We start from the raw sequence: 26,716 nt of genomic DNA, 5'->3' as shown, positions 1-26,716 counted from the left end.
TTTTGCTGTATGGGAGGACAAGTGAAAGTTTGCGCATTGTGTTCATAGCCATCTGTTTGCCTTGTAGTACATTAAATAATAACTATATATCGAATTTGATCTTTTAATTGAACTTAATGTATCTTAATACATTACACCATGTTAAGTGTTTATGTTTTTCAACAGGAGGAAAATGCTTAACGAGAGACTTTGTGCATTGCGTTCATATTCTGCTGTTCTGTAGCCACGGATTTGCAGGTCTTGTCTTTTGTCCTCTTGCAGGACCCTGTATGTTATAGTACTAAATTAGTTTTAATCGTTTAATCACCACAGCGTCTTGTCTCCATTGGCAACACACACCATTTGTGTCGACTGCAAGTGACATTGCAGGTAGCGGAGAGTGCAAGTGGTGATTGCAAGTGACATTGTAATTTAGTTTCTTTTTTCTTGTCTTCACCACCTGGCTACTGTTGTAAAATGTTGAGCGATTCAAACAAAAAGTAATCAATAAATAGAACAAAATTAAAAAATGAAAGACTGCAAGTGACGTTGCTAGCGGAAGGGCAAGTGTCTGAGAATGCAAGTCTGAGAGTGCAAGTGCAAGGCTGCAGCTAGACCCTCTTGGCATAAAGGGCGCATAATGGTCGCAATATGGGCGCTCGCAAGCATTCTTCTGAAAGCTAAAATGATTAATGGAATACCCTACATTCTCGTGGACTAAACAGACAACGTGTATGCGGTGGCCATTGTGGTTCCCAAGACCACGAATGCACATGAAGTGTGCCATTTGGGACAGGACCCAGTCATGTGATATGGCTAGAGGGTATGCAGTGGCATCACTTTCCCAGCTTGAACACATCCCCTCAGTCGGAATGACTGAGTGGCAAAACATCCTGCAACATGGCTGCCTTAGTAAACTGGGAAAACTGAAGCAAAACAAACAATTATCTGCATAAATTATAGGTAGTTGGTTTTAACAGTGTGAAAAGCTAGTTCCAATTTCATATATAAATCTATTAGTACAGCCAAATGTACATGTTCTATCCCATATTAGATGTGTTTTTGTATAGTATTCAAGCTGAACATTAACAGTGTGGCCAATCTGCAAAACTTACATGCAACAACTGCAAAGTTTCCAATTCATAATCAATATGATTTACACACTAAATCCCAGCACAATGTGCATTTTAATCACTCACAGCTATTTGTTGCCACCTGGCATTTTCTGCTCGTCATTTGCATAAAGTTGTAAACACACCATGCCACTGCCACTAAGTCTTTCTGCCAATCAGTAGGTGTTACCAGAGCCACTTTAAGGCAAGGCTCCAAGAAAGAAAGAAAAAAAGTGTAACACTGCAGTACACATGGAATGGATATCAGTGAAGGAGAGGCTTCACCACACCGAATAAACTGCTTTTGTGGGAAACCAGCTTATCATTTAGTGAATCAACAATGCTGCGTCTGAAAGCTGAAAAATGCTGCCTTTGGAAGACGCATTCAAAGGCAGGAAAGCATCAGTGCACATAAGAATTCATTGTTACTGTTGCTTCACTTGCTGTCTCCTGAGATGCCTTCATCTGATCGATTTTTAAAGGCAGCATAGATGTATCTGTTACTGCCTTTGATATACCACAAACAAATGTCATAACAGATGCTCCCAATCCTCTTTTACAAATTCAAAAATAACACTAGCAACGATGGCTTGGGCCGCTTCAAAGACGTTATCAGTGTATTAGAGCAGGCACACTGTAGACATTAGGTGTGTTTGTCTTCATGCTATGCAGCACAGACCAATTAGTGTATATGACTAGAAATAGTGAATGCAGTTCGAAATTTTGTCTGACTTAAGATGGTGCTGATGCAATGTCACCAGACCCAGCGTACCACAAGAGTGATTCAAAAGCAGTCGCTGACTAATTCTGTGCAGTTTCCACAAAGCGGCTGCATGGGTTCTAATGATGATACAGCTGTTTCTGGATTGGTTTTCATAATTGGCTTCATGATGATGTGTTTTCTGTTTATTTTGACACCTTCAGTTGTGCTAAGGTGTTTTTTAACAGCAAAAAAGTATTTTCACGTAACCCTCATTGTAGTATATTGTGTACACAAATTCTAGCACTAATAAAGACCCAGGCTAACTACCCATTGGCACGCTGATGACTCAATCACTGTCTCATTTTGAAGACTGCGCTCTCCAGAGGTCACATTTGTCAGTTGCATACATCATCAAGGCTTTTTTCAGAAGAGCAAACATTATAACATTTTCTGTTATTCCTCATGAGGCTGTACTATACATACTCAAATTTTTTCTTCTGCAAAGAATCAATAACAACAGAGTCCCTCTAGAGTGGATTATTTCTGATAACAAGCATAAATAAGTAAATTACATTAGCTAGCAAGTTAAAACTGTCTTGCCTGGCTGCCAAGCCTCTCTTCGCACAGCGGTGATACAGAAATAGAGGTTTCCCTGATCATAAGACTGTACACAAACCAGCGCTGCACTCACAAACGCTGCTTTATCAGGCACAGACAAGATGAAATGAAAATGACATAGAACATTTTCTGAAGACAGTCGATTTCCTTCAGTGATATAAAAACACCCGCGCCTCATTTTTGATTTTGAACTGTGCAGTGCTCATGTTTATTCAACGAAGTCAAAGCCTTTTGGAAAATATATTTGTGACGGTCAGTTTTGATATTGTGGCAGGTTGCCAGAAATAAATCAATGTATGGGAAACACTGGGCTGCATCCCACAGCACAACAACCTGAGCCCAAGTTCAGTCTACTCATCACCTTAACAGTCTGTGCCATATTACTAGCCACTAGCCAGACCGATAAACAAACACAGACCAAAAGTTAACTTCGAGCCAGGCACGTACGTCCGATGAAACAAAACCATCTATTGATATCTTTCTGACATTATTTTTTAATGATGTTTAAAGTACATTATGAAAAAGAATCCCTGCAACATTTCAGCCAATAATTATTTATAATATGAAATGTAATAAAATAATAGTTGATCTTTTTATAACTTGCCATGATGTGTATTGAGTTGGCTTGTGTGTTTTGTGTTTCAGACTTAAGAAAATTCAGTTTAGTTTTTCAATTCAAGTTTATTTGTATATTTTTCCCAATGCATATTGTTTCAAAAAGCTTTAAAAAAACTGCATATTACTGTCAGACTCAGTGTTTTGTGTGTGTTCTGCTCCCCATGTGTTTCCATGCCCTTATTTGGTTTTCCTGTTCCTGCTCCCTGATTGTTTCCCATTTGTTTTCAGCTGTGTTTTCCCTCATGTTATTATGTTTCATTAGTTCCAGGTGTTTCTCGTCATGTCTGGTGTATTTAAAGTGTTCTCGGTTCTGAGTTCTTGGTCCGGTATTGTATATGTCTACCTCCTGTCATCAATCACACCTTCCCTATATAACACTCACTCTGATCCCCGTCAAGCTGCCGAGTATTGTATAGCATATATCACTCACCTGCGATAGCAACTCTACGGAGCCCATTAGTTTTCATAGCCTTACCTTAGTCTAGCCTTAACTTAGTCTTGCCTTGTCTGTTTCCTTGTGTACTTATCTTCGCCTGTGTATCTCGGATTCCCCCTCTCGTCTTGCTCTATTCTGATACTGTTTGCCCCTGCCTGGACCTTGCCTTGTACCTGGACTTATCCCTCTAGTCTCGCCCTGTTGATCCTGTTCGCCGATCGTAGACCCACGCTAGCCCTAGGATATATTCTTGTGTCTTGCCATCTATATACCTGTTGCCATTATCTGACCCTTGCCTGTCTCTTACTATGTCTAATAATAAAGCTTTGCACTTGGGTCCGCACGTCTCACGTCTCGTCAGCCCCGTAGCAGAATACTCGGCCGCACAAGGATCCAGCGGCTTCTCGGATGGACATTGGACAGGTATGGATACAGCAAGAATATTGTTAGCCCTTAGACAAGGGCACACGATCACTGGAGGGCTATATTCAAGAATATTTAGCCATCGCTCATTATTCAGATCTGCCGGACTGTGTTTTGATAGACTTTTTCTGTGAGGGCATTAATAAACCGCTAAAGTCCAAACTCGTTCACGAGGGTCCGTGTTCATCTTTCAGTCAGTGTATGGATTATGCTTTGTTGACGGTTGGTTCGGCGTTCACTGTGTCACAATTGATCTTCCTGAGTCGAGTCAAGTCACAATTGATCTTCCTGAGTCAAGTCAAGTCACAGTTGATCGTCATGAGTCAAGTCTAACCACAGCTGATCTTCATGAGGCAAGTCAAGTCACAGTTGACCGTCACGAGTCAAGTCAAGTCACAACAGATCTTCATGAATCAAGTCAAGTCACAACAGATCTTCATGAGTCAAGTCAAGTCACAGTTGATCGTCATGAGTCGAGTCAAGTCACAGTTGATTCCCCTGAGTCAAGTCAACTCACAGCAGATCTTCATGAGGCAAGTCAGGTCACAATTGATCTTCATGAGGCAAGTCAAGTCACGGCTGTTCGTCATAAGTCAAGTCAAGTCACTGTTGATCCTCATGAGTTAAGTCAAGTCACATCTACTCTTTCTGAGTCACATCAAGTCACAGTTGATCTTCATGAATTAGGTCACATCACAGCTGATCATCCAGAATCACGTCACATCACGTCTGTTCACTCAGAGTCCTATCATTTCCTGTCTGTGGCACCCAGACCCTCAGGGACTGTTCATCGGTATCCCAGACTGGCATCCAGCGTGGAGGACCCACCATTGGTGACTGCACGCGCAGCCGGTATTCCCAAACCCACTCACTTTAGCCCTCCTGTTCCTGAATCTATTCCCCCGTCTGTAGCGCTTCCCATAATGGGGATCGCTTTATGGAGTGTATGGGCTGCATACACCACCACCGAGACTCTTGAAACAGCGGCGCCTACTATGATGTTTCCAGAGGTGGCGGCTGATGCTGCAGAACCTCCCAAGGTAGTGGAGTTTGCTGCTGTTTCCCCAGAGGCGATGGCGCCTGCTGCAGCTTCTCCAGAAGTGGCGGCGTGTGGTGCAGAACCTCGTGAGGCGGCGGCACTCGCTTCAACTCCTTGTACGGTGGTGGCGCCCAGCAAGGCACTCGCAGCCTGTCATGTCATAGTCGAGGAAACCGTTAATGAACTCTCCCTGTTTCCTGATGGCCCTGCTGTAGAACTTCCAGAGGTGGCGGCATCCGCTGCAGACCCTCCAGAGGTGTCAGTGGTACCCACTTATGAACTCTCTGCCCGTCCTGTCACGGCTATGGAGGCCGTCTGTGAACTCTCTGTCTGTTCCGTTCCAGCCAAGGAGGCCGCCTGTGAACTCTCTATCCGTCATATCATGGCTAAGGAGGCCGCCTGTGAACTCTCTATCCGTCATATCATGGCTAAGGAGGCCGCCTGTGAACTCTCTATCCGTCATATCATGGCTAAGGAGGCCGCCTGTGAACTCTCTATCCGTCATATCATGGCTAAGGAGGCCGCCTGTGAACTCTCTGCCTGTTCTGTTCCGGCCAAGGAGGCCGTCTGTGAACTCTCTGCCCGTCCTGTCACGGCTATGGAGGCCGTCTGTGAACTCTCTGTCTGTTCCGTTCCAGCCAAGGAGGCCGCCTGTGAACTCTCTATCCGTCATATCATGGCTAAGGAGGCCGCCTGTGAACTCTCTGCCTGTTCTGTTCCGGCCAAGGAGGTCGTCTGTGAACTCTCTGTCCGTTCTGTCATGGCTATGGAGGCCGTTTACGAACTATTGTCTCATCCGGAACTGGCCAAAGAGACCATTTGCAAACTATTACCCTGTCTCAACCCAGCCAAAGAAGCTGATTCTGAACTCTCTGCCTTATCTGTCACAGCCCAAAACCCCTTCTTTGAACCTGCCTATCATGAGCCCAGAGTATAACAATGCATTCCGTGTCTGTCCCTTTAACTCTGTCACTGCCCTAGAGAACTTTGATGAGCTTCTTGTGTTTCCTGCCTTGGTCCCTGAAACCAGGAATGCACTGCCTGTGTTGTCTGTCTCTGTTTTCTCTAGGCCCCAGTCTCTGCCATGGGTCCCGGCTCCATTTGCTCTGCCGTGGTGGTCTACTGTCTGGTTCTGGTGGTCTTCTGTTCCGCCGTGGTGGTCTGCTGTCTGGCTCTGGTGGTCTTCTGCTCCGCCGTGGGGATCTTCAGTCCCGTCTGCTCTGCTGTGGTGGTCCTCAGCTTCACCTGTACTGCCGGCTCCACCTTGGCTCCCTTCTCCGCCGACTCTGCCTCAGTCCCTGGTCTTTCCACTTCCACGTGCACCTGGCCCTCCGTCCCTCCCCCTGTTCCGCCTCCGCTCCACCGCCCACCTGGACCATATAGTGTTTGGAGTGTCTGGAAGCCGCTCCTTGGGGGGGGCTCTGTCACGAATTCGGTCCATGAACTTCCGTCTGCTTGCCACCAGAGGTCACCCTTCCACTACTATGGACTCTTGCACCACACCACTGTTGCACATCACCCGGACTACAGCTCCCATCATCCATTGCACTGATTACACACACACAGTTGATTGCACACAGCACTGATTTCATACAGCTGTCATCAATCACACCTTCCCTATATAACACTCACTCTGATCCCCGTCAAGCTGCTGAGTACTGTATAGCGTATATCACTCACCTAGCGATAGCAACTCTACGGAGACCATTAGTTTTCATAGCTTTACCTTAGTCTAGCCTTAGCTTAGTCTTGCCTTGTCTGTTTCCTCGTGTACTTATCTTCGCCTGTGTTTCTCGGATTCCCCCTCTTGTCTTGCTCTATTCTGATACTGTTTGCCCCTGCCTGGACCTTGCCTTGTACCTGTACTTATCCCTCTAGTCTCGCCCTGTTGATCCTGTTCGTAGACCCATGCTAGCCCTAGAATATTTTCTTGTGTCTTGCCATCTATATACCTGTTGCCATTATCTGACCCTTGCCTGTCTCTTACTATGTCTAATAATAAAGCTTTGCACTTGGATCCGCACGTCTCACGTCTCGTCAGCCCCGTAACAGCACCATGGACTGCCTGATCCGCCAACTGTATTCCCCGTGTCCCAGTCCTGCACCAGCAGGAATTGTTACGGCGCGGGACGCACCTTCCAGGAGGGGGGGAAATGTCAGACTCTGTTCTGCTCCCCATGTGTTTCCATGCCCTTATCTGGTTTTCCTGTTCCTACTTCCTGATTGTTTCCCATTTGTTTCCAGCTGTGTTTTCCCTCATGTTATTATATTTCATTAGTTCCAGGTGTTTCTCGTCATATCTGGTGTATTTAAAGTGTTCCCGGTTCTGAGTTCTTGGTCCGGTATTGTATATGTCTACCTCCTTTGCTACGTGTGCTTTCCTGGTTCCCTGAATGTAATTAAAATCTCCTTGTTGATGTACTCCTGGTCTGCTTGTTCCTCGCTCCGCACTCCCTCACAGTAGTGATCGTGACAGTTACAGTTATTAAACGTTTAGAGCATGTTGTGGGTCTGAGAGGGACTGTTTTAAAATGGGTTTCTTCTTATTTGAAGGGACGATCCTTTTCAGTGAGGGCTGGGGAACTTTCTTCCTCTTCAGTTTCTATTGCCTGTGGAGTACCACAGGGCTCCATTTTGGGGCCTATTCTGTTTTCACTATTTCTGTTGCCTTTAGGTCTTATTTAAAAAAAAAAACAGTATGTCTTGTCATCTTTATGTTGATGATATTCAGATTTATTTGCCTATTAGATCTGGAGGATCAACTTCTCATTCATCTTTTTTATTATGTCTTGAGGAGGTAAAGTGCTGGTTAGAGCAAAATTGCCTACAGCTAAATGCGAGTAAATCTGAAGGAAAGTAATCATTTTTGGGCCAAATAAGGTTGACTGTGACATAAACGATGTGTTAGGTACATGGACAACAAATGTGCAGTCCCAAATAAGAAATCTGGATGTAATTTTTGATTCAGCTCTAACGTTTGATCATCAGATTAAATGTGTGGTGAAAAGTTGCTTCTTTCAGTTGAGGACTATTGCAAAAATGAAATCCTTTTTTGTCTGTTGCTGACCTTGAGATAGTGATTCATGCATTTATCTCCTCCTGTTTGGACTAGTGTAATGCACTTTATTTGGGAGTGAGACAATCTCTTATTTCAAAATTGCAATTGGTCCAGAATGCAGCTGCAAGGCTCCTTACTAGTACAAAGAAGTATTTAGTATTCTTGTTTTAGTATTGTTGTTTTAGTATAGTATTATTGTCTAGTATTGTTGATTTTTGTTTTTACTATTCTCGTCTTGTGTTGCTGTACAGACCTTTGGTCTACTTTGTAGTGGAAAGGGCTTTATAAATAAAGTAGACTTGAGACTAGTTACAGACAGGAAGTATTTTGTTATTGGTCAGAGATGAGTATGTCAAAGTATTTCGCATATGGCAGTAAAAAAACATTTTTTTATTCTGAAACAGTAGCTTTCAATTCAACATTTTAAGTGCTATTGCTGTGGTGCAAACAGAAGCAACCTTTACCAAATTTAGCATGAATGCTACTAGCAAGCGACGGTCATACCTGGAGATCACAAATAGTCAAAAGGCAGCATTAATTGGGGTGTGACTAACAGAAGAGGGTGAAATTTCAGCAGTCAGTAGATGAGCCACCCCTGATCAGGTTGTGTCAAGTCAACTAATGGGATTCTAACATAACACTTTTAGCTACTTTTTCTGTGAAGACTTTCACCCTAATGTAACACTCAATATACTTGATGCAAAGAACAATGCCTTTATTATTAGTGTTATAAATTTCCATGTGCAGTATACTTCTTTTGTAGGCTCCTTTAAGACTTAATAACTAATTAAATTTCATTTTAAAATATGTACTTTAAAAAAAACATTTGGATGTTCAATTGCAGTTTAAGATAAACTTTTTCCGCCTTCTCTCATTACAGCACCTGTTTTCTGCAGCGTGTCCCCTCTGCTGCTGATCTGAAAGATGAGTTTGTGTGGCAGGAAGGCACTGACACTCCTCAGCAGTGTGTTTGCTGTGTGTAGTTTGGGGCTGCTGGGTATTGCTGTCAGCACTGACTACTGGCTCTACCTGGAGGAGGGGGTCATCCTGCCTCTCAATCAGAGCACTGAAATCCGTATGTCTCTCCATTCAGGGCTCTGGAGGGTCTGTTTCCTTGCAGGTGAGTGAGTGCCTCTGTGTGACTATAGGCCCTTTCTTTGAGACACTGCCACATGTTAGGGCTTGAGGACACGGAGAAGATTTGTGCATGGCAGTGAAGTGACGCAACTGACACTGGTAGGTCATGTGATAATGACAACATGGTGTTTGCAGTATGTCCAGATTACATTCATACTACACACATGCATACTATATAGAACATACCTTTTTAGTGGTCACAAATAGGCTTGCTGCGGTAGTCTGTGTTACCACTATTACCCGGTGTTCGGCTGTACACCAAATACACTCTTGCCCACCACGGTACCGCCCCCACTGTCATTTTGCTTTTTATAGAAATAAAAACCATTTAGTTCAGTTGGACAACAGACACTACAATTGTAAACACTGAAAGTGTCTGCTCTGCTCTGCTCCATACAGCGTGCGCTGTAAAGCCGCAGCACAGTGAAGCTTGAGTCAGATTTCACTGATCACATGAAGAGAGTGAGAGAGGCGCTTTTAGAACCTTATAATTTTCTCTCATTTATTAGTTGATATATAATACAGCATGTGGTGTATGCCATGCCTCATCTTATTCGTTTTTGTTAATAAACGTTATATAAACCAGTTTGTCATTGTACCTTTTTACTGTTGTTGTGCTTTTCATTAAGAATAATAATGAATCCATCTTTCAAGCATTCGTTTTAATCTTATAAAGTAAAAGGTGTAAAGATGGAAGCGCAACAGACAATTTTATTATAGACTGTATACACAGGAAGTTTACATATTGTAACAAAGTCAGAGATCAGGAAGAAGGAGGCGGGAACCGGCGAACATTTAACCATAAAACTTTAATAAACAAATGAACAACACAAAACTGAAAATAGCACAACAGCCCCTCACAGACGATTGCCGCGCACAAACAGAACAATAATCACAGTAGTCACAGTAACTTTCAGTATTATTCACAGTAATAACACAGTGAAGTATAATGTCAGTGTTATTATAGAGCGTAGTAGATGTGCTCTAATGTTTAGTGCAAATAGCTTGTCAGAGTGCGGAAGAGAGATGATGTAGTCTGCACTGAGTATGTGTATGTGCTGAGCAGTACAAAGACATGCTACAGTGTTGCCACTTAGAGTCAGTGTAGCTAATCTGTTAATGAGGTGCAGTGCAAAGTTAGGTGAGGTGTGATGTCTGATGCAGTCTGATGGCCTGTGAGAAGAAGCTGTCCCGCAATCTGCTGGTGCGGGTCCTGATACTGCGGTACCGTCTGCCTGATAGTAGCAGCGAGAGCAGTTCATTGCTTGGGTGGCAGGAGTCTCTGATGATCTTCCGTGCTTTCCTCACACATCGCTGGGGGTAGATATCCTGGAGGGAGGGAAGCTCACCTCTGACGATGTGCTGGGCCATCCAAACCATTCTCTGCAGGGCTTTGTGGTTGAGAGTAGTGCAGTTCCCATACCAGGCAGTGATGCAGCCAGTCAGGATGTTCTCCGCAGTATAGCTGTAGAATTGTTTGAGAATTTTTGGACACATTCCAAAATTCTTCAGTCCCCTGAGGAAGAGGAGATGCTGATGATGGGCCTTCTTCACCACTGATTCCGCATGAACAGACAAGGTGACGTCCTTGTTGATGTGAACACCAAGGAACTTGAAGCTGACTCACTCCACTAGCGTCCCGTCAATGATGAAGGGGGTGTGCTCACTGTTCTGTTTCCTGAAGTCCACCACTAACTCATTGGTCTTACTGATGTTCAGAGAGAGAGGTTGTTATCATGGCACTAGTTTGTCACAGTGTGCACATTTTCTCTGTAGGCTGACTTGTCGTTGTCGGTGATCAGGCCTACCACCATTGTGGTATCTGCGAATTTGACGGGCATTGTAGCTGTATGCGACTACACAGTCATGTGTGTACATGGAGTACAGGAGAGGACTTGTGGGGTGCCGTTGTTGAGGGTCAGTGGGGAGGAGATGTTGCTACCAACTCTGACCACCTGCTGTCTGCCTGTCAGGAAGTCCAGGATACAACTGCACAGAGAACTGTTCAGACCCAGGGCCTGGAGTCTCACTACAAGCTTAGGGGGCACTATGGTATTAAAAGCTGAGCTGTAGTCAACAAACAACATTCTCACATATGTGTTCCTCTTGTCCAGATGGGAAATTGCAGGGTGAAGGCAATTGCGTCATCAGTGGAGCGGTTATTGCGGTAGGCAAACTGTAGCGGGTCGATTTCTCAAAGCACTTAGTGATGATAGTGGTCAGAGCAACAGGGCGCCAATCATTCAAGCTGGTAACTTTGGGTGTCTTTTTTATGGGCACAATGGTGGATGTTTTGAAATATTTGGGGACAACAGACAAGGAAAGGGAGAGGTTAAACATGTCTGTTAAAACTCCTGCTAGTTGGTTTGTGCATGTTTTAAGGACACGGCCAGGAATGCCGTCTGGACCCATTGCTTTACGGATGTTCAGGGATTTAGGGATTTGTAAGCATTCCGGAAAGGAGAGTAACAATGGTGCAAAACACAATCTCCCCGTGTGTTGCATGTTATGTGTTATATTTTGTTGCAATCTTTCTGAGGTCGGCTTTGTTGAAGTCCCCGGTTACAATAATCGCAACCTCAGGGTGCACAGATTCCTGTTTGCATAATTGCCCATACAGTTCCCTGAGTGCTTCATCTGTGTCAGCCTGAGGGGGGATGTAGACAGCTGTAATAATGACCACTGTGAATTTCCTCGGTAGCCAAAAAAGTCGGCACAGAAGTGTGAGGTATTACAGGTGGAGGACGCAAAGAGACTAGATAGGATGTACATTCTTCTGATCACAGTTGTTGATCATGAAGCACACACCCCCTACTTTGCTTTTCCCTGAGAGGTCCCATATTCTGTCCGCTAGGTGCACAGAGAATTCTGTGTGTTCGATGGCAAAGATGGCATTTCTAAGGTTGAGCTTAAGCGAGAATGGCTCAGAGTGACAAAGTGGGATGATATTTGGGGTGATAAAGTTGCTGATGAACTTTTAAATCCTGATTTTGAAACAAAGATTCTTCTCTACTATATCCTGTAAACCCTGGTCTGGATTCCAGTATTTTCCACTAACCAGCCTTTGAAGGCTGTACAGTCTTACAAGGCAGATCCTGTACCTCTTCCTGTTTCACTCTGTACTGCCATTACCTCACAAATAGCAAATTGGCATTTAGATATACAGGCAACAATTGATTTTGGTTCCTCTTCCTTTTAGAGTCACCAGCTCCAGCGACAGTGTTACCAACTGGTAAATCAGGTATCTTTTCTTTTCTCGCCTCTATTTTTCTCAGCTTTTGTTTTTAAAAGAAATTAATACTTTTATTCAGTAAGGACACATTAAATTAATCAAAAGTGACAGTAAAGACATTTAAAATGTTACAGAATATTTCAACAAATAAGTGCTTGATTGATGTTTTGAACATTCTATTAATTAAAGAATCCTGAAAAAAATGTACCATGGTTTCCACAAAAAATTCAGCAGCACAAATGTTTTCAACACTGATAATAATGATATTTCTTGAACACCAACTCAGCATATTATAATGATTTTTGAAGGATCATGTGACGCGGAATACTGGAGTGATAACAACTGAAAATTCAGCTTTTCCATTTCAATTTTAAAATACAAAACATCTAATTTATATATATATATTTATATTTCACAATAGTACTGTTTTTACTGTATTATTTTTATTATTATTCTTTTGTTAAAATAAATTCAGCCTTGGTGAGCATTAGAGACTTCTTTCAAAAGTATTTAGAAAAAATTTACAGACCCCAAACTTTTGAACAGTAGCATATTTAATTAACTTGATATTATTATTATTGCAGGCACAGTGAATATTCTGTTTGTCATTCTTACATTCAGTTCATTCGATCTCACAAAACAGACACTGTTTGCAGACATTGTCAGCGTTATTCTTAATGGATTATATAACAGCATTTTGCACTGGGGTCACATCCATATAGGTCCAAATGGTTCTGTACGAGTAGTATGCGCTATTGAGTGGCCTTGTTGCTAAAAACACTACAAGGCAAAACGTTTGACCTACAAACCTTTGCACCACTCAGCAATTTAGCTGACATACTGATTGTGGTCCACTGGTTAAAAAACTTGTCCAGTGGATTAAAAACCTTTATCTAGTTGTGTGTAAATATGTGTTTAGTTTGTCTAAAACATAAAAAAAATGTCCATTGTCAGGTAATCTATGGCAAATCTCACAACACTGTTAAATACAATCTCAGACAGAAGCCGTACTCATTCTTCTTCTTCTTCTACTTAATAGCAGCAGCAGTAGTAGTAGTAGTAGTGGTGGTAGTAGTAGTACTAATAATTTATTTAAAAAGAGTATGATAATTGTATAATCATTTTATGATGTCATGGTGGCATTGTTCAAGTTTTTATCTTTATTTATTTATTTTTTCAAGGAGAGGAGAAGGGGCGCTGCTTCACTATAGAGTATGTGATGCCTATGAATGTTCAGATGACGTCAGAGTCTACAGCCAGCGTTCTGAGTGAGTAAAAGTCTCCTTTAGTAAATTTGATATAAAATGGCTCTTTTGATATAAAAATGGATCTTTCTGAATGTTGTTTAGTCACTGATCACTACAGGACTAAGAATAATTGATTCTGCAAGATTGGAATTTGTCTTACTGCTCTAAATATTCTACTATAAATAAAAATAAATAAAAACTTAGAACACCCTCAAAAACAAACTACCTTAACAACTAAGCACAAGTGTTTAAAGGGCAATGAGTGGTTACACTATTAATTTGATTTGATTGTTAGGCCAGGCAACTTCCGTCCTGGAGGACCACTGTCCTACGGAGTTTAGCTCCAACCCTAATCAAACACAAAAGAGCAAGCTATTCAATGTCTTCAAGATCACTAGAAAGCTACAGGCAAGTATGTTTGATTAGGGTTGACGCTAAACTCTGCAGGACAGTGGGCCTCCAGGACCGAAGTTGCCCATCCCTGAGTTATGTATTAACTGATAAATAACTTTTTGACAACATCCTCACTTTAAAGCATTTATTTTTTACACAATTCTTAAAACCTAAAAGAGTGCTGTAGTCTGTGGGTATGTTGTTTAAACAGTTTTGAAGAGGTTACAAACATCCTTCTATGTATTTAGGCTGTTTCCGTTGCTTCTGTCTCTTTATGTAATCCCAGACTGACTTAATGGTGAAATCAGATTTCCTTTTGGACCATGCCTTCTGTTGTAGGACTTCTTGTTCATATAAAAATGTCACTGTATTATTACAGTATTTGCAAAAAGAATTCCTGGAAATGTAAAATTGATATTTCATATGAAATATGAAAGTAAAACAAAACAAAATGTTGTCGTGAAACATATAACGTAAATAATTTAATTTTCATAAGAAAGATAGAGTCATCAGCAACATATAAACCTGGTATAAGGGAAACCAATCCTGTTTGAATTAGAAAGTAAATTATTTTACATGTAATGAAATATGCATTTATTTATTTTTTTGTTTGTTTGTACACATTTTGCAGTGTATTATATATTGTGGTTCTTGATTTGCATATGTATGTCACTGTCATTGTGTCAGAGGTCTCTAAATGGTTGAATGATTTTCAGTTTGTCTGAGTACCAGGAATTGATATCCAATGATACCTCTTGTTTGTCTCAATTAATCAGTGGCATTTAAACCCTCACATGACCTTCGCATCAACACCAAGCCTCACATTTACATCATGATTTTGTTCTGTATGTGCTCTTTAGGGTCCACAAGAGGGAATTAGAGGACATTACAGATAATAATAATATTTTATTTCATATTTATTTGCTGTTTGTATTTTTATCTGCTACATTAATGGTGAGAGGTTGTAGAAGTATACGGTATCCATCATCAGTAATTATTTATTTTGTTTTTTTTCACAGAAATGATTCGCTCTGCTACTCCTTTCCCGCTGGTCAGTCTATTCTTCATGTTCATTGGCTTTGTGCTGAGTAATATTGGACACATCCGCCCTCAACGCACTATTCTGGCCTTCATCTCTGGAATCTTCTTTATCCTGTCAGGTGGGTGTTTGTTTAAACAGTGTTCAGTATACTGTGTATATATATATAGCCAGTAAGAATGAATCATATCATGTTGCTGGACAAAAGTATGCTTCTTTATAATAAGATTCAGAGTACTATAATTTTACTATAATGATTGAATGGATAAAAACTAAGAAATAACTAATAAAAACTACTATTACTAATAATAGTAAAACTGTTCATGTTTGGAAGACTAAGTCTCCACAATAAATAATGTTTTCAGCTCTTAAATGGACAGTTCTCAGACTTTTTCATGTCAATTTGTGTCACTACAGCTCTCTCCCTTTTATTTTTCTTTGGCTCATTTTCTCTTTATTTCTGATACAGGTCTGTCCCTGGTGGTGGGTCTGGTCTTGTATATATCCAGTATAAATGATGAGATGCTAAACAGAACAAAAACGAATGAAGCTTATTTCAGTTACAAATATGGATGGTCTTTTGCTTTTGCTGCAGTCTCCTTCCTGCTTACTGAGGTAACACTTCCAATTATCTTTGTATATTTGTGTAAATATTAAAGACAGTGGGTCTCATTCACTAATTGTGTGAAAATCTGTGTGCACATACTTTATAATTCTTAATTTGCCAATGTGTCTGGACTAAAATTTATTCTAAATTAAGTTCAAGAACCAACTAAAGCCACACATATCTTTGATGTCTCTATTATCTGACACATATTTTGAGGTCTTGAAGTCTTGGGCAGACATTCCCCACAGCATTTCTGCTCAAGGAATCAGGACCACATGCAATCATGCACTATTGTTTCTCCAGTATCTGAAAGTGAAGTGACGTGTAGCCAAGTATGGTGACCCATACTTGGAACTTGTGCTCTGCATTTAACCCATCCAAGTGCACACACACACCGTGAACACACACCCGGAGCAGTGGGCAGCCATATTGCTGCGGCGCCCGGGGAGCAGTTGGGGGTGCTGTGCCTTGCTCAAGGGTCTCACCTCAGTCATGTCATTGAGGGTGGAAGACTCTCTATCAATTAGGCCACGACTCTGTCAATATGGGGTGCTGTGTGTACATTAATGAGGGAAAAAAATTAACTTAAATGATTTTAGCAAATGGCTGCAATATAACAAAGAGTGAAAAATTTAAGGGGGTCTGAATACTTTCCGTACCCACTGTATATCTCCAGTTGCCCAACAGCTGCAGGGAAGATTGGACACCTTACTACCCAGGTCATCCCTGGCATTCGGTGCCTTTTGTGTTCCCAGTAATCATATTGAAGTTGATTAAAAAGCATATTGAAGTTAATTAAAAAATGCAATAAAATAAAATAAAAAATTAATTAAATATCACAATTTTTTTATTTAAAATTAAATACCAAATATCAACTTTTTTTTTCTTAAAAAACATCATCTACAAAATGAAAAACCTAACCCAGAACTGCACTCCAAACATAGTATCGCTATGTTCACACTGTCAGAAAAAATGTGATTATTTGTGTACCTGATTGAAACCTGATCTAAATGGTTGACTGTCCATACAGTGTATCGTAACTGTTCAGATCCGATTTGTGTGTTCTGTGGTGCTTCTTTTTGTTTTATGGAATGCCCTTTGGGATTAAAAATGCCCCAGCCACCTTTCAACAACATATGGCAGGGGTGACCGATCCTGCTCCTGGAGGGCCACTATCCTGCACAGTTTAACTTCAATCTTAAATTAAACACACCTGAACCAGCTAATCAAGGTCTTAAGGATTACTAGAAACATCCAAGCATGTTTGTTTTGGGAAAGATGGAGCTAAAGTCTGCAGGGCATTGGCCCTCCAGGAGCAGGATTGCATACCCCTGACTAACTGAGACAGCCTTGGGAGAATTACATGGGAGGAACTGCTTTGAGTATATCGATTATATTATGATCTGTTCACTGTCCTTTACTCAGCACTTGCCTGATCTCCAAGCTGTTTTTCATAAGATGCTGGCTTAACAATTAAACTCTGGGAAAGTAAATTCTGCCTTCAATAAGTAACATTCCTGAGTCACCAGTGATAAAAGTATTTCAGCTGTTTCCAGTAAAGTGGAAGCCATTTTGTCATACCTTGTGCCGAAAAAAATCACAAGGAAGTCCAGCATTTCCTTGGACTAGCTGGGCAATACCACCAGTTTGTTCCTTGTTTTTCTAGATTCACTGAAAGGGCAAAGTTTTTTAGTGGATGCCCCAATGTCAACAGGCATTTAAGCAATTGAAATTGTGCTTAATGATTCCACCCATCCTGGTACATCCCAACATTCCTTCATTGTGTATACAAATGCCAGATGGGCCAGTGTAGACCCAGGAGAGAAGAAAAAGCACTGAGGAGGTAATAGCTTATGCAATTACAATCTTAATTAATCAAAGTCATACTACTCTGAAATAGGAAGGAATGTTTAGCCATGGTGTGAACATCAGATAAGTGGCAACATTACCTAGAACATGTTGCAGATCACTGCAGTGGGTGATGAATTCTCTCAAAACTACCAGCAATCACACTCTATGTGCCCTACAATAGCTTCATGTTAAGTACTGAAAGGGAAAGTTAAATGCAGCACCTGATGCTCTTTCACAGATTAAACCTCATATGAGTTGTAACTTCTATACAACCCAAAAGGATGTCAACACCCTTACAGTTTCTGCTGAACTGATTTTGGAAGAACAACAACACAACTCAGAAGGAGTGAAAACATTCCAGACTCTGGCCAAGAACAGTGGGGGAGAGAGGAAAAAGTGTGAAGTAATTGAAGACAAGTTTTACCTAAAAACTCACCTGTCAGAGAATCACTATCATTTCTTCATTCCCAATGGTCTTGTTCCTTCTATACTGCAACACTGAGTGGTCATGCATAGATTTACAAAACCTTTAAGAGAATTCAGGATGTAGCATTCTGGCCTGGGATGTGGTCTAACATTAAGCACTTCATGAAATTGTCTAAAATGGCAAAACTTTTCAATCTGGCCAATGGAAACCTACTGGGAGGATGCAGACAATTACAACCACCTAACCCCATCAGATGATGGGAGTAGACATCATGGGCCAAAACACATAAATAAATTTTTAGAAGGTGCATGGATGCTTGGGAAGTAGACGGCTGGACTTCAGTTTCTTCATTGCAATTATGTTTTGGATTACTTAAAAATTCACTTTAATAAAAATATTACCATGTTGTGATTGCTCCTTTATTAGGTCTTAAACCCTGTTCACACCAAGAACGATAACTATAAAGATAACTATAAAGATAACGATATTAGCGTCCACACCAGCGAACGATATCGTCTGTTTATTCTAAGCTCACGCGCGTCTGCCGCTTTAAATTCTTGAGCTCGTTACAGCAGGATGGATTCTGATTAGCTGTCAGTTTTTTTATCGTTCATCAGCTGGAGAAAAATCTTTTGAAAGTGATTCCAACGATATTGTTTGTCTTTATTGTTATACTTGTGGTGTGGACTCTGCTATTCTTTAATATTGAGAATGATTTTTAGAACTATATCTATAACTGAACTATAACTGTATCGTTATCTTTATAGTTATCGTCCTTGGTGTGAACGGGCCTTTATTCTAAGCATCGGTCCTGCATCAGATAAACAACTTTTTTAGCCTCTGCAACTGTTCTAGTGAAATCACATTAAAGGGATAGTTCCCCCAAAAATGAAAATTTTATGTTGATTGCTCTTCGGCTGGATATCAACATACCCATTAACGTAAACTATGCCAGAGTGCGTACACACCTCACGTACCGGAAGCCGTGCGCACGCCCAAAGACAGTTGGACATAGTGGTGTATTAGAGGTAAAAAAACGATATAAATACTGTTCGGTTTCTGGCACAAACCGATCGTTTCGTGTCTTAGGACATCAATGTGTCGTCACGAGCCGCAGGGTTTAATTTGGATTTGTCTGTGCATGTTTTTTTTACTCTCATAGATTTTATTACCATTGCCATGCATTATACGACTGATAGACTGCAACAGTTAAAGTTAAAAATCATCAAATGTGTTCTACTGAAGAAACAAAGTAACCTACATCTTGGATGCCCTGGGGGTAAGCAGATAAACATCACATTTTCATTCTTGGGTGAACTATCCCTTTAATGGCCTTCGTTAGCGCACCTCATGCTTGTTTGTTTGTTTGTTTATTTTCATTCTTTTGCTTCAACTTTCTCTGCACATGTGCTGAGGTGCGGAAAGCCCTAGAATCAGAAAATTTTTGGGTGTGTTTCATGCAAATTATTAACCATTAGAACATTCTCTCATTTAGAATAATATGAATTCATTTATATTGTAACAATTGTTGTATTTATTAATTTCACATGCTCTTCAATCGCCCTCTGTTTGTGCAATCACCAGGCAGCAGGTGTAATGTCTGTCTACCTGTTTATGAAACGGTACACTGCAGAGGAGATGTACAGGCCACACCCGGGTTTCCACCGACCTCGCCTCAGTAACTGTTCTGACTATTCTGGCCAGTTCCTGCATCCAGATGCCTGGGCTCATGGACGCAGCCCCTCAGACATCTCCAGTGAAGCATCCCTCCAGATGAATTCAAACTACCCTGCCCTTCTCAAGTGTCCTGACTATGATCAGATGTCCTCATCACCATGTTGAGACTGCAAAAACACATTAGTGAAATCTGAGAAGGAGAGAGCTTTAGCTAGTTCTTAAAGATGCTGTACTGGAATGGCTTTGGCACCAGAGATCATGTTGTGTTTGGACAGAGGATAAACGTTATTTCCTTGTCTTTGAGAGCCTTCAGTACTAATGCAGTGATTCAGAGTTTAATACATCAATTGATGGTATCATTTTCTGTTATTTGTATTCTACCACACTGATGTGTAGCTAGTGGTACCTCTGCCTTTTTCTTAAAAGTCTTAGAAAATATTTTTGTAGAGTAATTTCATTCAAACCGTCAGTTGGTTTCTGTGTAGATTTGTTATCAGAATTGCAGCTTTAATTGAAAACAGATGTATGTATTTATAGAAAACAGAGAACTAGAAATTATGGTATAAACAAGTATTTAAATGATTATATTTAAAGATTCATCATGGCCGTTAAAGCACATGCTCAATGAGAAGATACATGCTGATGTGACTCACCATTAATCTGGTTTCTGCCTTTATGCACTTTAAGTAACCATAATACAGAGCTTAAATATATTGACACTTAAATTTTTTGTTATGTGTTGTGGTGTCACTGGTGAGACTAGCTGTGGTCTTTTGATTAAGAGGCATTTTGTGTTTTATATGAATGTTAATATTATTGTAGTTTTATTGTTTATTTTTTATTTTATGTTTGTTTATTTATTTATAGTGCTTTACATTCTGAATTAATCAGAAGATCAACACATCAGTGATGCAAAGACAAAAACTGTTTTGAGTTTTACAAGAAAAACATTGTTATTATTGTTTCACTGTGTGTGTGTAAAAAAAGAATAAATGTAAGGAAAATTCTATGTGTTTTATAACCAATTTCTTCACTTTACGTATATAATTCAAATATATGGTTTTGTTATGATTTGATACAAATTAAGTAATTACAATTTCCTCACATGATAAAATTATAAAGCAGCAGCATTTTGTTGCCTTATAGTTGACCTATTGTACTCTTACAAGTTTCAACAAAAAAATGTCATCTTGCATATACCATGGAATGCCAGTAGTATTTGTCTGAAAAGAAAAAGGCAGTCACAAATAATTCTGAAAAAAATTAATTTAATTTTTTTAATTTTTTTATCATGCTTAAGATGGCAACTCACCCAAAGGAAATGTTATTACAATTATTTATTAGAGACGAGTGTTCTTACCACAATGTGAATATCACAGTAAGGGTTAATTTCTCAGCACATCAAATAATTTTGTCACTTTCCTAGTGAAGTCATCATTGTTTGTATTCATAACATAATGCTGTTGTTTTTCCTATAACTTTTGTACATATTTGGTTAGAAACATGTTAAAGAAGTCATATGATGTTGCTAAAAAGAACATTATATCATCACGAAACACACGGCGGGCTAGAGTGAGCGGAGGCCAGAGGCCTAGAGTGAGCGGAGGCGGGGGGGCTTGAGAACGGCGCGGCCAGCGGATTCGACGAAAGAGCGTCCGGCGGGCTTGTGGCAACCACATGTGACGACCCCGGGCTGGACTCCGCTTCGTCCACGGTGAAAGCCGATTCGGCGATTCACAGCGCGAAGTTGATGTATTTCCTCAGTGACCAGCACGGATCAACTCCAGTCCTCTTTTGGAAGGACAAACAAAGTAGTTTCGCTTTCACAACGAAACACACTGCACCTTCACGACATGGCGGCGGCGGCAGCAACAACAATACTACAGCGAGAATAAAAGTTAATAGTGAACATTTGGGCGGCGTTATGCAAATCTTCCCACATCGTGACGTAGACATGTGGGGGCGTGTTAGAACGAGCCGTTTTAGGTAGGCGTGGTTGACTCTTAAAAATGACTGTTTATAAAATTATTTTATAAAGAATATCTCTTTGAATTTGAGACTTTAGTATTTGCAACTTTACAGATCTTCTTTATGCACCAAGAGCTTGTAACACTCCAAAGAGAAAGGAAAAATTGAAATCGCATCATATGACCCCTTTAAATATGTAAATATGTTACAGAAACTTTTTTACTGATGTCACACTATATTATCGTGTAGCCACTGCATTGAAAGTGTGTATAATGCAAAATATATTACATGATTTAAAAAGGTACGTTACGTTTTTTTTATTCTTCATTAGAAATTAATCAATTCTTCATTAGCAATTAATTTTTGAGACAAAATCTGTCCAAAACAGCATTCTTGCCCAAAATAACTAAGCCCATAATAATGGTAAACTTCATAGATATATTACTTACTTGCTCAGACAATATGAAAGCATCAGATTCACCCATGCAGAAGAGCATTGCTTAACCAAAACTGATACACTAAAGACGCGATACCTTTCCGAGGGTGCCTGGTACTAAATGTTACACATGAAAAACTTTTCCTCTGAATTCTTAGAAACTTGCAAGTTTATGTTTTAACCTCAGATGGAGACAAAAATCCATAGTGTACCCTTATCTGCTTCTAATAAAAATTTAATTGTCTTTACAGAATGGGTATTTTGTGTATATATAATGAAGTTCACATAAAACACGTACTGTAAAATGACAATTCTGTCATAATTTACCTGCAAATCTGTATGACCTTCTTCATTCTGTGGAACTCAAAAGAAGATATTTTACAAACAACATACTCCATTGGCATTTATTATGTGGACAGAAACAGGCCAAGTCATACAGGTTTGAAACAACATGAGAGTAAATAATGACAGAACTTTTATTTTGGGGGAAACTATGCTTTAAGCTTGTTAAGATGTTTTACAGTTGTTTCATATAAATTAATTTTTCTGTGCACAGTGGTTTGTCAACTAAATAATTAGAAACTTAACTAGAAATTATATTATAACATGAAGGGCATTTCAGTGAAATCATAGCCTTGAGACTGCATATGTTTCTATATAGGCAATTAACATATGAGCTTGCTGCGATGCATTTAAATGGCTGGTTAGCATTCACTAGACTAGAGCATAGCTGGTTAGCATTCGCTTGATACCTTGGTGTCCAATATAATTGTGCACATACTCCAGAACAGGCTTCTTTAAACTGAGAAGTAACAAGAGCTGATAACATGTCTGACATCTTCAAAGACATGGTACAGTAATTCCTGGTGCTCCCTGATGCTGTTCCAGTGCTTCCGAAAAGGTTTTGGCAGAACTTTTAGCTCCTTCCCATGGAGCCTTCTCTTTTGATCCCAACATTTTATGAATCTGCTAATCACCAAGTCTTGCTGTTGGAAGCCAATTAATTCATCAGATGAGTAACCTGGAAAAGTGGGGATATTTCCCATACCTAGTCCATTACCATTATTAGAGTTGGCTACTACAGCTCGCATTTACCTCACTTTACAGCTATTCATCCCAGCAGCCACAAGTGCCGGGTCCAGCTCTATACCACAGTGAATCAAACCGCAGACTGCCACAGACCCATCATACTCTGCATCCTCTGAGGCTGGCTCAGGCTCCCCTGCAAACGGTTGTCTAGATAGTCTGTCAGCTACTGTGTTTTGATACCAGGACGATACTGGACATCAAAATCAAAGACGGACAGCTGTGAAATCCATCTTTGTTCAATCGCTCCAAACTTTGCCGTTTTCAAGTGGCACAGAGGATTATTGTCGGTTATCACAGTAAATCTGGACCCCAACAAATACCCATGAAACTTTTCATCAATTGCCCACTTGAGAGCAAGGAGCTTAAGTTTCATGCTGCTATAACTTCTATAATTTTTTCTGAATCCTTCAGCCATCTACTTGCAAAGGCAGTAACACGTTTTAGATCTCCCTGTTGCTGATATAAAATGGTGCCCAGACCCTGACTGCTCACATCTGTCTCCACAATAAAGGGCTTTGAATAGTTTTATAACTGCGACTTTCTGAGGGTTTGTCCCATTACCATAGTCGGAAATTCGATGTCCCAAGAACACAACCTCTGACTGAAGAAAATTACATTTGTATAACTTGACCTTGAGACCAGTGACCTGCAGCCTCCTCACTACAGTTTCCAGCCTTACCAAGTGCTCCTGGAATGTTGAAGAATACACCAGGATATCATCTAGGTACACTAACATAATCTAGAAAACAAGATCGTTCATGGTGGCCTGCATCAGCCTTGGATGGTTGCAGGTCCATTGGAGACTCCAAATGGCATCCGCAATAATTCTTGTCTCCTTCCGCCATGGCCACCTGATGATAGCCGCTTACTAAATCAATTGTCGAGAAGTAGCACGCCCCTCACAGAGCATCAAAGCTCTCGTCGATACGCAGTAAGGGAAAGGCGTCTTTTATTGTTTTCTGATTTAGTTTACTGTAATCTACACATAGCCTGATACTGCCATCTGCTTTACATACTAGCACGATTGGCGAAGCATAGGCACTGTTACTCTCTTGTATGACTCCTTTCCATATCAGCCATGAGATGTGATCCTTTACTTCTCTATACTGATTAGGAGGGATTCAACAGTAGGGCTGTGTGACAGGCTCGTCATCAGTTAAGTAAATTTCCTGTGTGATCTTGTCTGTGTAACCTAGGTCTTCATCCTCTAGGGCAGATATCAGTGTACTTTGTCAACAATGACTTGAGCTGAGCTTGCTCGTACTCGCTTCCCCTTACATCAATCTTATCCAAGATTTCCTGCACACGGTCTCTGCTTTACTAATCTTTCATATTTAAAGTCACCTGTTCAAGGTCAGCCAAAATCCTTTTAAATTTTACTTCATACTGCTGCAAGATGTCCACGCACTCCACCTTTGACAGGGTGCCCAGCTGTGTCCTGGGTGACAACCACACGTCCTCCTGAGAAAAATTCAGAATTTTAACAGGTATGCAGGGACAATGTGAGTCAACAAGGGTGGGTATGACTACCAAACATCCCGGCAATTAAGTACTGAGAGTCTCTAACAACATAGGACTTCCTCCCCAACACTCCTGTAGAAGCCTGTTGGTGTAATTATCACAACTGATTCCGCAGGTATGTTCTCCATTCATTTTCCAGCTACACACACACAATGGATTTCCCATCAGTTCCATCAGATCCATCAAATCCATCCATCCCATGCTGAATCTCAGCATTTCTAGATCATTTAATCCTGGAGTTTTGGATCTTTTAATTCGGGAAATCTCTAGATGTCTAGGTCATGGTGATCACTTCTTTACGAAGTCCTTTTTCTTGTGGAAGTCTACTGACTCTACTGGCTCTGCTGTCATTCTTGTCCTTCAGATGACTGGATCATCTTTCTCCAGGAGATTGCACATTTCGAACAAACATCTCGATGCTTATATCTGAAACAAGAGCAAAAAGAAGAGGTTGCCCCCCACTTTCCCCCAGTTGAATCTGCACATGCATGACAGACAAAGCTTTGATGAGGTCTCTCACATCTCACAAGATGAGGTCTTGACAATGTCTAGCAATGTGACCAGCTTTTCCACATGCATAACAAAGAGTAGCACATTCCGAATTTACTCTTTCAAATCTCCATTTTATAATCTAGAACATTCTTTCCTGCCAAAGGCAGCAACTGAATATCTAGATGCTGCAACATTCATTTGACATTTTCATTGAAATATTGTGTCATTTTGGAAATAATTTGCTTATATGGTGTATTTACATCTGCATACAGAGCAATGGCTTCTCACGTGTGTGAACTACTCTGTGCAATTAATGCAGACTTAAACATGCGTTTTTGTGTAGTTGCATTTGGCACACCACTGTAACAGCTAAACATTTCCCACAACCTGGATGCAAATTCCATAGGATGCTCTCCAGTTTCCATTGTCACCTGAGTTATCTTTCTCAAGTTAATCACATCAGTGCCAATAACTCTAAGCAGAGCTTCTCTGCTTGCATCTCTATCTGCTGTTTTGTCACGGACATCCTGTGAGAGAGTATTTGGAACCTCACAGAATCATCTGAAGAATTATGTTGTTAACTAAAGGCTTCCTTGCAGTTATTCTCGTTATATTCAGAATCGAATTGTGCATGTACCAACTGTCTAGATGGCTCTTCAGACAAACATCTAAATTACTCCCTCTCTTATTTAAACTTTGAAATTTCTTATCTCAATTTCATTATCTGCTCCTTCTAAATGATCTCTTCAGCCTTGCAATTTCTCATTGACATGACATTGTCGCTGACATGAGAATTTAGTAACTTGTTTTCAGTTTTCATTTTCTCTAATCTTTTCTTAGTTACCTTGTATGAGGTAAAAAATGAGCTTGAAGTGCATTAGCGACTTTTCCCTCTTTGTTTTTTTAGGCATTTTGGAACAATTTTTGAATTGAGACATAGCCCACTCTTAGGGTTCATCTGCCTTGTCTATCCCATCAAACGTTCCTACTGAGCCATGCTTAGCAATGTATTTAACAATCAGCTCTTCCATTCTTAAAATCTTATTAAATTGTCTTTAGCAATTCAATAGGCTTTATTCCTTCACTGACTGAACATTATCTAGTTACTTGAAGATACCTGTTAGTCTAATTATTTACAGCTCCTGTGCTTTGGACGCAAATGAATAAAATAGCCACACTACATTGGGCTTCTAAACTAAATTTTTCACTGCTTCAGACTCTGCCACACTCCGTCGGGCCTTACCCTTCACTACACTAAACCGTTAAAAATATAACACTGTCACATTATGTCGGACAAAACCACACTACTTTGGGTTTTATGTTAAATTTTTAAAACAGTTTACTCAGCCACAGTACTTCGGGCAAAACCACATTACTTCGGGTTTTTAAGAATAGCAGAGTCCACACCACAGCTATAATGATAAAGGCACAGAGAAACGATATCATTGGAATCACTTTCAGAACAATTTTTTCCAGCTGATGAACAATAAAAACATTGACAGCACTTGGAATAAACAGATAATATCATCCGCTGGTGTGGATGCTAATATAGTTATCTTTATAGTTATTGTTCTTGGTGTGAACGCCAAGGCTGCCTGTGTATTTACGGTGGTC

General features: G+C 40.5%; 2 protein-coding genes across 2 annotated transcripts in view; one reads left to right on the top strand and one right to left on the bottom strand.

Moving 5' to 3' along the window:
- Nucleotides 1–838, bottom strand: part of LOC107569451 (tectonic-2-like) — a 14,103-nt gene extending 13,265 nt beyond the window's left edge. The window contains exon 1 of the mRNA XM_016255554.1: nt 681–838. Coding sequence (XP_016111040.1) covers nt 681–838 — 158 coding nt within the window. The remainder of the gene's footprint in view (nt 1–680) is intronic.
- The window catches only part of LOC107569463 (voltage-dependent calcium channel gamma-5 subunit-like), a 31,260-nt gene extending 11,055 nt beyond the window's left edge, over nt 1–20,205 (top strand). The window contains exons 2-7 of the mRNA XM_016255562.1: nt 8,867–9,106; nt 12,323–12,364; nt 13,537–13,623; nt 15,015–15,155; nt 15,504–15,649; nt 19,504–20,205. Of these exons, the coding sequence (XP_016111048.1) occupies nt 8,911–9,106; nt 12,323–12,364; nt 13,537–13,623; nt 15,015–15,155; nt 15,504–15,649; nt 19,504–19,761 (870 nt within the window). The 5' untranslated portion in view covers nt 8,867–8,910 and the 3' untranslated portion in view covers nt 19,762–20,205. The remainder of the gene's footprint in view (nt 1–8,866; nt 9,107–12,322; nt 12,365–13,536; nt 13,624–15,014; nt 15,156–15,503; nt 15,650–19,503) is intronic.
- The last annotated feature ends 6,511 nt before the right edge of the window (nt 20,206–26,716 follow it).

The sequence above is a fragment of the Sinocyclocheilus grahami genome, unplaced genomic scaffold (assembly GCF_001515645.1).
Source record: "Sinocyclocheilus grahami isolate Dianchi unplaced genomic scaffold, SAMN03320097.WGS_v1.1 scaffold1347.1, whole genome shotgun sequence".
NCBI lineage: Eukaryota > Metazoa > Chordata > Actinopteri > Cypriniformes > Cyprinidae > Sinocyclocheilus > Sinocyclocheilus grahami.
This window is presented reverse-complemented; position numbering and strand designations above follow the sequence as displayed.